A 12,671-nucleotide genomic window follows, 5' to 3' on the forward strand; every position below is an offset into this window, starting at 1 on the left:
TTTATAAATTTTTATTTATTTATGATAGTCTCACAGAGAGAGAGAGAGGCAGAGACACAGGCAGAGGGAGAAGCAGGCTCCATGCACCGGGAGCCCGACGTGGGATTCGATCCTGGGTCTCCAGGATCGCGCCCTGGTCCAAAGGCAGGCGCCAAACCGCTGCGCCACCCAGGGATCCCTAGTACATGTTTTAAAAAGAGGCCTTCACTCTGGGTGGAAAAGGAAGTGCTTGCTCCTTGATACGTCTGGTTTCACCGTAATAGTATATAATGCCTCTCTCTAATAAATTCGACCACAAAAATTTTTTTTCGAATGTGTCTGCATTCTGCTAATTTATAAAAAGCAGGATGCTGTCAGATAAAATTTCATGAAAATGATCTATAAACCAGACTGTCAAAAGTGAAAGGTACTCAGGCAGTACTTAGGGGCAACAAATCCATGGAAACCACGGGAAAGCTTTCCTGTGGCTGCAGGACAACAATGTACTGTAATGAAGCTCACGTTTCCTTGACTTGCAAGTTACTGTGAGGTCACAGGAAATCCTGAAATGTTTTCCACATTTTCTTTTATACATTTTATGTCAAATTTCCTGCAATTGAAATCATAAACCCTCCTACTGCTGGAATCTCTTCTGAAGGGAAGGAGATCTTATGACACTCCCCCCATGAACACCTAATAACTCAGTTCCTACCAGCGTAACAAGAAACCGAGAGACAGGGTTGAAAATGGACTGTGATAAGGCCGGAACGTCAGATGCCCCGACTCGTTCGAAACGAAAAGCAAGCTGGTATCATTACGATGACTCTCCAGGTGCACTTAATCCAGTGAGAGTAGACTTTTCTTTAGAAGAAGAGACAACAGAAGAAATGGTGGGACTGTCCCAATGACATAAGCCCACCATTCCCCAAATCTCTTCTCCAAAATGTATTTTGTAAAAAAAAAAAAAAAGTATTTTGTGCAATTATGGCCAATTTTTTTTTTTTTTTTACGGCCAACTTTTGAAATGGCATCTTCTACGTGGAGATTCTTAATGCGACTCAAGCTCCTGATGACCACATTTTATCGATCTAGCTGTGCTCATGAAAGGATGAATCGGATTTAAGTAAAATGCCCGAGTTTAAAACATTCTCCCAAGATTCGTCCTGCGCAACTATGGAATTTAAAAACAGCGTTTAAACGGTCAAATACTACGTTAATATAAATCCAGGCCGAACAATCAAGGCTCATTAATGAACAGTAAGTTTTAAGATTTGTTGGGTCGTGAGCTCCTAGGACACGTTACCTCTCCTGACATATCGGGGGCCATCGGAACGGCGGGCCACAGGGAGGAGTAGATGCCGAAAAACACCACCCAGAGCGCGATGCTGCCCCAAATCGCTATGTGGCTGAACTGCGAAGGAAGGGAACACGGGTCACAAGATGTGTAGTCACAAGGCTGCGTACAGATGCGCCGATGACGCTGTTGCACCTGCCCTTAGTAATCCATAAAATATCATCTGGGAATTTCCAGTAACAACGCGTGCACGTTCCAACCGGACCTTTCATCAGCGCCAACGCTCCTGTCCCCCCGGTGGCAGGACATCTGCGGTTTGATGGGCATTCCTTGTCTGCTCCCTTTGGGGGCTCCCTCCTCGGACTCTCCTCCCCTACCTGCTCATCTTCAACCTCTTTTATGTTTGCTCTGCGTGCTCTCCCCGGGGAAGTCACAATAAAATCTTAAAGGCGCTGAAAATCTTGTGGCCAATAAACTTGAGTTTTTTTTTTTTTTTTTTGACTCGCTGTTTCCAAACTAGACAGACTAGAGTCCCCAGCCCTCCCCACCTCCAGCCAAGACCCCTCACAAGGAACAGCCTGGGGGAACAGGGCCACATAAGTTAGAATGAAGAGCCATTGTGTCAACGTGCCACGGCCCAGTGGTGGTCAGGGATGCTCTTACCCACGTCCAGTACGACGTCTCCAATCCAGCTTTCAAACACACAGTTATCACCACAAACTAAAACAGAAGGGAGAACGTTATTTCATTTGATACGTGTGAGAGTTTAAATGTTAAAAGTGAGGTGTGTAAAGACCAGGTGTTCACTGTGCTACGGGACTGGTAGGTTCTGCACAGCTCGCTGTGTGTGTCCACCGAGCAAAGGAACAGGTGAATGAGCCGGAGGCTGCCCGGGATGGGCCCACTAGCAGCATCCCACCATGGCCATCACCCCTGTCCTCCTCCCCGCATGCCCTCGCAGTCCATCCACGGGGCTTACGCCTGCCTGCTTCTTGCACAATTCGTGAACCGTGAGTGTATGTCTGCAGTAACTTGGATTTTTAAGCTTGCTTTCATTTTATTTTATATCAAGGTCCCCCAGGTGGCTCAGTGGTTGAGCATCTCCCTTTGTCTCCCGGGGTCCTGGGATCGAGTTCTGCATCGGGCTCCCCGTATGGAGCCTGCTTCTCCCTCTGCCCCTCTCTCTGTGTCTCTCATGAACAAATAAATAAAATCTTAAAAAAAAATACATTTCATATCATCTGGAATGCTAAAGCCCCTACTTTCCAAATTTTAGAGATAAATTCTAAAGATAATGTAACTAGACATTTAGAAACCTAATAAACACTTTCTCTGTAACTTTACTTACATACGACCCCACGGCTCAGGATATAAAAGCCTGTTACATTCTCCATGATGTACACACCCGTTCCCATCATGGACTCTGCTGCTAATTCCCAAGTAAGGGAACTAGTTTAACTAAACTAGTTTTTAATGCTTAAAAATGTAAGCACCCCTGTGCTTTCCTTTTTTTTTTTTAATTTTTTTAAATTTATTTTTTATTTATTATTATTATTATTATTTTTTACCCCTGCGCTTTCCATAGGGTGGCACAAAGGTTAGCTGGGCTGGCCCTGGAGTCAGACTGTTTGTGCTCAAGCCTCCACCATTTATTGGGTGTTTTGGTTAAGGAACAAGGCAAGTTACCCAACCTCTGTGTCTCAGCTCCTTCATCTGTAACCTGGTACCTACCGCACAGGGGAGGGAGTCTAAACCCCAGTGCTTAGCACTGCACTGTTATCTATTATTATCTATTCATATGTAAAAATGAAATTTTAAATATTGTCAGTAGTCAAGGGAACTCTGTACACTTTGAGCAGTTTGGGATGGTGGAAGTGTGATGCGGGCCTTGCACCAATGATCAATACATGCCTGCCTACCTAGTTCTACTTCTGGGTTTGCACAGCATTAGGGGCTTCCCCACGGGGTCACAGAGTCAGGCCTGGGTGAAGCATTTGGGCTTTCTCAGCAAGACATTTAAAGCCAATGTAGGATTAATATCTGTAGAAATAAAACTCCTGTGAAAAATGTAAGTACTCATTAACAAGCTATATAAAAAGTTTAAAACTAAGAGATATATTTTGACATTGAATTAAACAGTAACACCCCCCTGAGACCTGAGTATCTTAATGTATCCTTAAGGAACATTCCTGCTATATACTTGGATTAATTTCTTTTTTAAAAAATTTTATTTATTTATTCATGAGAGAGAGAAAGGCAGAGACACGGGCAGAGGGAGAAGCAGGCTCCACGCAGGGAGCCCGACGTGGGACTCAGGGTCACGCCCTGAGCCGAAGGCAGATGCTCCACCGCTGAGCCCCCCAGACATCCCTACTTGGACTAATTTCTAAACTTACCCTAACTTACTTATTTCTGTTTTGCACTCACGTTATATGAGACCAAGTCCCAGTCCCCCAAACATATGCTTCTTTTCTGTTACTACTTCTGTGGGTTGATGTCAACGGAAAGGACACCCCAGGAAAATAACTTGATCTCTCTGTTATTTAATGGCCTTACTGTCCTATCATTCAGTAGTTTTAACACTTGATATTTAAACATCACATTCTAGTTTTCTTGCCAACTGAGTCAGTCATGTTGATATCTGCTTAATATTTGGAGCAGCACCCCGCCCTCATTCGGGAAGGAATTAGAGAAAGGAATGTGGCCTGAGAATTCAGAGTTGAAGGTTATAGTAAACGTACCAGACACCCAACTACTGACCTCGGCCTTTAGCATTCACGTAGTGCTTTTGACTTCTAAGGGAAAAGTGGTTTTCAGACATTTTTTGGCCCTTTATGGCAGGCATGGGCTTGCACTCATGTGTGTGTCCTCCACAAGTGTTTGGATAGTGACTTAACACAGTGGGTTCCATGCCTTGTGTGGATGAAATGTCCCCAAAGAGTGATTTCTCTCCCATTTTAGTTATCAAGAGACCCTAGAATCATGACTGGCTAACCGCCCAAGAACAGTATGATAATATCTGCCATAAATTCAGGAAAGCAAAAAGAAAAAAAAATTAACAAGGGCAGTAAAATAAAAATGAAGAAAAAGAGACAAGGAAGAGAAAAATGGGAATTGGGGGAGGGCACTAAAAGAAAAGAGGGAATACTGAAAATAACAGCAACGAAAGTCCTATCAAGTCAGTGAGCCTAAATGACACATTAACAACCTCACATAAAATAAGCTCCTAATAGTCAAAACATCTTATATTATTTTTATTTTTTTTTTCTTATATTATTTTTAAACGGAAGTGCAAGCAACCCTACGTTCAGAAATGCCCACAGTTAAATTTGTAAATACAGTGAAAGGATTTGATTTTTATATACAAACTAGGCAAGTGCTCTGTACTTACAGTGTAAACAAAGTTTCCCAACAGCAGATAATCAGAGGTTTTCCCATTTCCAAATACATTTCCTGTATGACAAGAAGAGAGGCTTATTAGAAATGAAAATCAAAGCGGTCCTTTCAGAATCCTTTCAAAGACAAATCAATTTGTAATTGTTGAACAAAAGAAGGGAACCAAGCATTACACCATAAACTAGGCTAATTAAAAAAAAGTTATGAGAAGTCTCACAAAGTTGCTATAAATGTGGGTCAAAATGAAAAGCAATTTTCTAATAGCCAACAATGGAGTAGGAAACCTGACTTGTTAACCAATTCTCAGGACCCATGAGGTGGGGAAAGAAAAAAAAATCAAACTAATTGTTCAATGAAAGACCAATTCTATGGGCGCTGAGACAGGAGAAGACATCCTGAACCCTCACTAGAGACCTTTGTTAGCAACATAGGTAAGACTTTTAGGGAACCTTCTAACTTTCTCTCAATGAAGTTGTTGGCATCAGACCAGACGGGATTCATGAATGCACATCACAGAAGACTGAGGAGCACCAATATGGTGCTAGGCACATGGCTCTTGGAAGGTTTGGCTAATTTGGGGGGAATATTTTAAAGTATTTTGTTACCCAGCAATGACTAACAAATGTGGCTCTAGATGAAGGGAGTGGTGGCTAACAAACACCATGGTTACTGATTAAAAAAAATAAAAACTGAATAACTGAATAATTGGCACCCATTGGCACCATGGGAAAAATTAAGACCTGTGGTACAATACTCAGTACAATATTTTACTTATGCAAATATTCAACAATATTTATTTAAAAATCTCGTATGTAAGGACAAAATCTGGTAGAATAAAGTATAGGATGAGATAGGCAGCGTGGCCCTGGTGTGAAGACAAGGAGTAGCTGGGTGAGTCTGGGAAACACAGACCAGGCTCGGCGTCTGTGACTAGCTGTGCCATGTTGGTTTACATAATCAATCTCCAAGGGGACTGAGCTTCTTCACTTAAAAGAAGGAGTGGAACTACCTACCCCCAGTGGGGTTTTCTATTACAATGAGGTCTCGTATGTAAGAGCCAACACTGGGTGCATGTGGCCCGTGCTCCATGCTGTGACCCTACTCTCTCTGGAGTTTTTGGTGAGAAGTAGTCAGGAAGGGCTGCCTCATAACAGCCCAGCCACCTAGAGACCCCTCGTCTTCGTGGGGGTATTCCATGATTAAGAATATAGGATTTGGTGTGCTAGGTGTCATCTAATATATAATATTTCAAATAAATAAATAACTTATTTATTTGAAAGAGAAAGAGAGAGCAGGGATGGGGGGAGTGGCAGATGGGGAGGGAGAGGAAGGGGAAAGAATCTCAAGCAGACTCAGCCCAGAACCCAGTGCGGGACTTGATCCCACCGCCCCCCAGGAGATCAGGACCCGAGCTGAAACCAAGAGCTGGTTGCTCAACCAGCTGAGCCACCCACGTACTCCCTGATGTGCTGGTCTTACGAGCACAGTATTTACAAACTCGTACCTGCAATTAATCTGCAAATTTCCATACAACCAAATTAACATACTCAGCAATCTACAGAATAACCGAAAATATCTTACAATCACGTCCGGACTTGCGTGCGTTTACGCAGGTCCTTTAACCCATGTACACAAGTTATCAAGAATAATCATATTTGGGTCCGCGTAAGCCGCCTTCTGGTCATGACTGGTTCATCATGAAGGACCCAAAGATTCATTTTAAGATCACGCTGAGAAAAAAAATCTAAAGGCCTATTGTGGGATTTGTCAGATTCAGCATTTGGATGATTCAGGTACATGATTCATTCTCACACTTTCTGGTCTCTAGGCTCCTTTACACTTAAAAATTCTTGAGGATCCCAAAAAGCTTTTGTTCATGTGGTTTATATCTACCAATGTTTATTTACCAAGTTAGAAATTAAAGAATATTTTAAAAAATGTACCGATTTATCTAAAGATAACAGCAATAAACCCAATACACATAACATGATTTTACTTTTCTCCCCAACAAAAAAGGTGAAAAACCTGCATTGTTTAATATTTTTACAATCTCTTTAATGCCTTGCTTACGAGAAGGCAGCTGGATTCTCAGAGTCAGGTTGAAATACGGGGGAAATCCTACTTCCCAGAGAAAGTTGTAAGGGAGGAGTGTTCTAATCGTCTTTTCTTATGAGTGTGGATATTCTTTGATACTACATCAAAACTCAGCAAGTAGCTTCCTAAAGGTCAGGGTGTGGAAGCTGAAACTTGATCAGTGAGCCCTCAGTACCCTATTACATCACAATCAATGGCTCCACTGGACACCCCGGTGGATCTTAAAATTCCTGCAGGATTCCGTGACCTCATGAAAGTAGCTGGTTCAGCTCACAAAAATAAATTTTTATTTTTATTTTATTTATTTTTATTTTTATTAAAAAATAAAAACAATGACTGGCTAATACTGCAAAAATTATGAAACTGTGACCTCGGGTTCCCTAAAAAGGTCATCGTGGGTATTTATAAAGGGGTCTATAGGCCGTGAGAACCGCTGGAGTGTGTATCCAGATGCATCTGTAGCTGCCCTTTATATACTTACATTTCTTGTGTACCTCATCATTTCAAAAGCCTAAAAAAAAAAAAAAAAAAAAAAAACCCAAAGCCTCTCCTTATTTGAAAATCAAAAACAAGGCAAAGAAACAACAAACCCCTCAACATTAGAATGTTGAGACGTAATTTACGCCACGTGCCATTGACGTCTTAAGAAGAGACTGCACGTGCGCTGGGCCTCGGCGAGGTGTGGGTCCTACAGGCGGCACCCTTTCTGGGGCTGAACGAATGCAAAGAGGGCCCCAGGATCTGCTCTCCAGGAGCTGGAATTACTCCAGGGGTCTGTCCTTTCAAACCCTGTCACCATTCAGGCGTTTCACATGCTATTTGGCTTGAGATAACCTTTGAGATTACACTTTTCCTTTTTCTAAGTTAGAATGTTAGAACGGCAAGAGACAGACGTGCTGAGTCTCTCATACCCGTATGGGTTCTGCAATTCAAAAATAAACTTCACCTAGAGAATTTGGCTACGGTCCTGTATCATACCCTCGATTTCAATAGAGTGGAAATAATCTAAATGTCCATCAACAGACGAATGGATACACAAAACGTGGTAAATCTATACAATGGAGTATCATTCAGCTATAAGGAGTGAAGTAATGATCCGGCCATGATATGGATGAACCAAGGCCACATATGACAGGATTCCATTCTTATGAAATGTCCGAAATAGGCAAATTCAAGGACAATAATCAGTGGTTGCCAGGGGCTCAGGGCAGAGTGTGGGGAGTAACTGATAATGGGTGTGGGTTTTTTTTAATGGGGTGATGGAAATGTTCTAGCATTGGATAGTGAGTTTTTTTTAATAAAGATTTTATTTATTTATTCATGAGAGACAGAGAGAGAGAGAGAGGCAGAGATACAGGCTGAGGGAGAAGCAGGCTCCATGCAGGGAGCCCGACGTGGGACTCGATCCTGGGTCTCCAGGATCACGCCCTGGGCCGAAGGCAGGTGCTCAACCGCTGAGCCACCCAGGGATCCCCTGGATATAGTGAATTTGTACAATTCTCTGAATATACCAAAAAAACACTGAACTGTATAATTTAAAAGGGGCAATTTTATGGCATGTGAGTTATTATCTCAAAAAAAAAAAAATCTACTGTGGTTCTCCCGGCCTACTGGAGCCAAGAGGCTATATTTTAATTGGATTCTCTTACCATCATTTCTATGGCTTAGAAAGTGAGAACCATTCAGGGCACCAGCAGAGAAATTAATGGCGAGACGAGACCCTGGGGTCAGGACCCGCAGCCCATGCCCTGCCTGCAGTGCCCACCCTGCCAGGCGTGGCTCCACCGGCCAGCCGCGCACCCTTCCCTGTACTGCACGCACTCCCTGCTCTTCTGAAGTCTCATTCTTTTTTTTTTTTTTTTTTTTAAGATTTATGTTTTGAGAGAGAGCAGAATGAGAGCGAGCTCAAGGGGGGGGCAGAGGGCAAGGCAGGCTCCCCCAGAGCGGCGGAGCTTGCTGCAGGCCCCAGGGTCACCGTCTGGGATGGAAGAGCCTGATGGAGCCACACAGGCGCCCCTGCAAGTGGGATTCGAACTCAGGACATGGAGGGGCCCCGGTGGCTCAGTGCATCAGGTGTTTGCCTCCATCTCCGGCCGTGACCCCAGGGCAGCGTTTGAGCCCCACACCCGGGCCCCAGCCCCGCTCCGCGGGTGAGTCTGCTTCTCTGCGGCCCTCGGCCTGGCTCGCTCGCTCTCCTGAAATACACCAATAACACCTTGGAAGGAAAAAAGGAGAGGAGGGAGGGGAGGGTCTGCATGGGGGAGGGACAGCCTGCGGGGGTGGGCGATGGTCTGCATGGGGGTGGAATGGTCTGCGGGGTGGGGGTGGTAGGGATAGTCTGCGAGTGGGGGGAGGGGGATGGCCTGCGGGGGGGATGGTCTGTGGGGGGAGATGACCCTGTCTGGGAGGGGACCGTGTGCAGGGAGGGGACGGCCTGCGGAGGGGGGAACACCCTGCGGGGGGGGCGGCCTGAGGGGGGGGCCCATGTTTCCCTCGAGGCTCCTCAGAGGTCTGTGGGTTTCTGGAGACAGGCACCTGGTGGACCTACCATGTGCGGGGCCCCCTGGCCGGTGGGGCAGGACCGTGGTGGGGGAGTTGTCCCCAATTCCCCGGTGCAGGGTGGGCTGGGGCCGAGCAGGTGCAGGGCGTGGGCCCGGGCAGAGCAGGTATGGGGCGGGGGCCTGGGGCCCGAGCAGGTGCGGGGTGGGGGCCGGAGCAGGTGCGGAGCAGGGGCGCCGCGGGCAGCTCTGTGCTGAGCGGCCACCTGAGCACCTGTCCGGGCGTCGGGATGCACCGGCTCGCCCGTCTCACAACGGACAGAGTAACGTCACCCCTCAGAACAAGCAGAGCGGATGCTGCTGCTCCGGGGAGAGCATGAAACCCTGAAATCTCATTGCAAACCCGGGCTCACGGAGGCGGGCGGACACTGGCATTCCTCATCAGCTTGGGGATGAAGAGCCGGGGCAGGCCTCACAGGTGTAAAGAATGGGCTACATAAAACATTAGCACTATTATGTTCAAACTACGCATCAACAGAGGAAGGGGGAAAAAAAAAGAGCCCTAAAATTTAACTCTCTGCAAGTTTGGAAAACATGAGAAGTCGAGAGGAAGGCTTTGCATACATTAAATCACTTTGCTCCCAAAGGAATAATAAAAATCTTTAAAGTGTTTACAGCTTTTGGATGCATGCATTTTAGGTCAAGGAAAACAGCCTAGAGTGAAACTGCTATAATTTTTAACATATATTGACAATGAGTTATTTTCTGAAAACGCAGAAAGTCATCTCTTAGCATTCATATCCTTTCTACTCACCATACTGAAGGGCTTTCAGTGGAAACCAAAACAGAATAACTGAGTGGAAGAGGCCATTTAAACAATGAACCCAGAAAACCTGAGGGAAAACAAAAATCCATGAGAACCACTTGCGATAAACTAGCTCCGTGAACTCTGACCTTTCTTTTTATCTGTGAGCTGGATTCACAAAACGTGTTTCTGTCGGGCCACGGCTGTGAATTAATAGAACTGACACTTTCTGCCTCTTAGACCTTCATGGGTCATTTATTTATTTTTATGTTTCTCAAAATGTTTTTTCAGCTTCACCGAAATTTTTTCCTGCTTTTTTAAAAAACCAAGTATGAACAGTTTAAATTTCTGCCCGACCAAGAAAATAACACGTAACGGGAACGTGTAGCTCCTGTGGTTCCTCAGGTGGGGTCGTTTTCAGAATTCTAGAAGAGCCTTTGGGAAGACATAGCGATGGGGGAAGTCCCTACTTTGCCCTTCCCACGTGCAGCAGGAGTGCCAACCTCCCGAAGGTGGTAAAGCATCCCCTCCCTCCCTCTCTCCCACCTTCCTCTGCACAAACTAAGAATAACGGGGTGGCACGTAGGCCATATAATCCCTAAAGGCATTGTAGGGGTGACTGGATTCCTACGAGGCTTCCACGATTTCTGAGACTCGTCAACATCAAGCCTCCAACAATCAGAACACCATCTAATCGTTATTACTCTTCCATCCTGCATTTTAGGAGCAAAGGGGGCAGGCACCGCGGGTACTTTCTTTGTAGCGGGGATGGGAAAGATTAAGTCATAGAAAAACTGTTTAGAATTCTCATGGCCCTTTGAAGAGTCGCAGTTTTGCCATTGAAAAGGGCTGCTTGCGAGCAAAACTCACGCTAAATAAAAATCGGCATGTATTAATAGTTTTAAGCTGTTCAAACAACAGAAATTAAGTTGCCTGCCTCCCCAAATTTTCCACTGTGATCTCAATCTGCCCCGTTAGCTCACCCAGCCACCCTGGACGGTATGATCCAATTTACGGTCCAATACATTACACATTTGAACTTGTGTTACTCATTAACCTTTGTCTCTTCTCCTCACTATGTCATTACCGCAAGTTTTTATTTGACAGAAAGCACAGGTGGGTGCAAGAAAAATTAGTTCTACTTTTCCATTTTCCTGACCGATACTTATTGTCACATGCTAATCCTTTAACCCCTGTCATGACCTCGGGACCTCCGACCCTTTTTACCATAACAAACGTAATCATCGTCATTCAGGGCAACAATGCTTCTACACTGGGGACCCACAGCAACTGCTGTGTGTACAACTATGCATTTTGTAGCCATTTGTCCCTGAATTTTAAAACACTTAGAAGGGGTTTAATCAAAGATTTTTCACCGAAACCACTAGAACATCCATGTACACTATTAAGAAATGGTTGGCAGCTTGTGTATAAATGTTGAAAGGGAAGAGAAATTAGTTGCGTGATCTATTGGGTTGACTGATGACTTTTCGAAATGCACGGGCTCTGCGGGTAATGAAATACTCTGTAAACAACAAAAGGACAGCAAAGGACACAAGGAATGATGCTTCCACGTGAAAACTACGGACTGCCTTTTCCTTGGCCACCAACTGTCTCAGTGGCCATGTGGGAAGGGTCTGAAACGATGGGACTTTCCAGGAATGGCTCTGGATAATCCTGTGAGGATCAATTTCTGTTTATAAGCAAGAGTTCCCCGGCCAAGTTTGCGGCTGGGAAGCTAACACGGTGGGGAGCCTGAGCCCTGGTGGACCGCATACTTGTGGCTGAGGCTGATACAAGCCTCCAGGTGGGTGAGAATCACGGCTAGTACCCCAGTAGGCCTGGCACTTTCTCAGCTCTCAAATCTCTCTCTCCAGGAAAACAAGAGTTCACCGTCCATTGTATCTGTCTTGTGACTTGAAAATAGCCACCAGAGATTAAAAAAAAAAAAAAAAAAAACCATTACAGCAAGGTGGTCCAATTTAATACAAACTGGACATAAATAAATCTTGAAAAAAATCTAAAAATAAAATGTTAAAAAAAATAAAAGCATAGATACCGCATATTATAACTTACTAATAGTTTTAGGAGAGCATGGTCTAAGATAATTCTCAGCTTTTTAAATTTTTTCCCTTTTTTTCCTAAATCAACCAAGCTCAGTTATTTAAAAAAATGGCAACGAGTTGTGTGTGCATGCCTGGACACACATGCACGAGGTCTCCGAGGACGAACAACACCCTGGCTATCCACTGGGCACCGGCACTTACAGCTTAGAGGAGCTGGGGCATCCGTTTGCTTTATTCTCTCGGTATGCTGAGGATGAACATCAATGAGGGCTCGGCAAATTAATAGACATTAAAAATATCCTACATTAACCTTCCTAAATGGGAAGAACTGGTTACATCTAAGTATTAGTAACAGGCTAACAAACATGCACTGTATTGGATGGGAAAAGTCCTGAGAAGGTGTATTATTGTATTTGTTGCTTTTATTATTGTTTCAAAGTGGCATCGCCTTGACTGTTACGAGACTAAGCACTTTTTTTTTTTCCTGAACTGAAACCTGAATTACTAACAAATACCAGTGGAAAGACTTTACAATACAA

The 12,671-nt window shown here is 44.5% G+C and overlaps 1 protein-coding gene across 7 annotated transcripts in view; it reads right to left on the reverse strand.

Annotated features, from left to right (window-relative positions):
• The window catches only part of ATP8A1 (ATPase phospholipid transporting 8A1), a 224,216-nt gene that overhangs the window by 33,921 nt on the left and 177,624 nt on the right, over positions 1-12,671 (reverse strand). For all 7 annotated transcript variants that reach the window (XM_077847881.1, XM_077847879.1, XM_077847877.1 and 4 more), the window contains 4 exons: positions 10,076-10,154; positions 4,665-4,726; positions 1,937-1,993; positions 1,283-1,390 (listed from right to left, as the gene is read on the reverse strand). In XM_077847881.1, the coding sequence (XP_077704007.1) occupies positions 1,283-1,390; positions 1,937-1,993; positions 4,665-4,726; positions 10,076-10,154 (306 nt within the window). The remainder of the gene's footprint in view (positions 1-1,282; positions 1,391-1,936; positions 1,994-4,664; positions 4,727-10,075; positions 10,155-12,671) is intronic.

This window comes from Canis aureus, chromosome 14 (assembly GCF_053574225.1).
Source record: "Canis aureus isolate CA01 chromosome 14, VMU_Caureus_v.1.0, whole genome shotgun sequence".
NCBI lineage: Eukaryota > Metazoa > Chordata > Mammalia > Carnivora > Canidae > Canis > Canis aureus.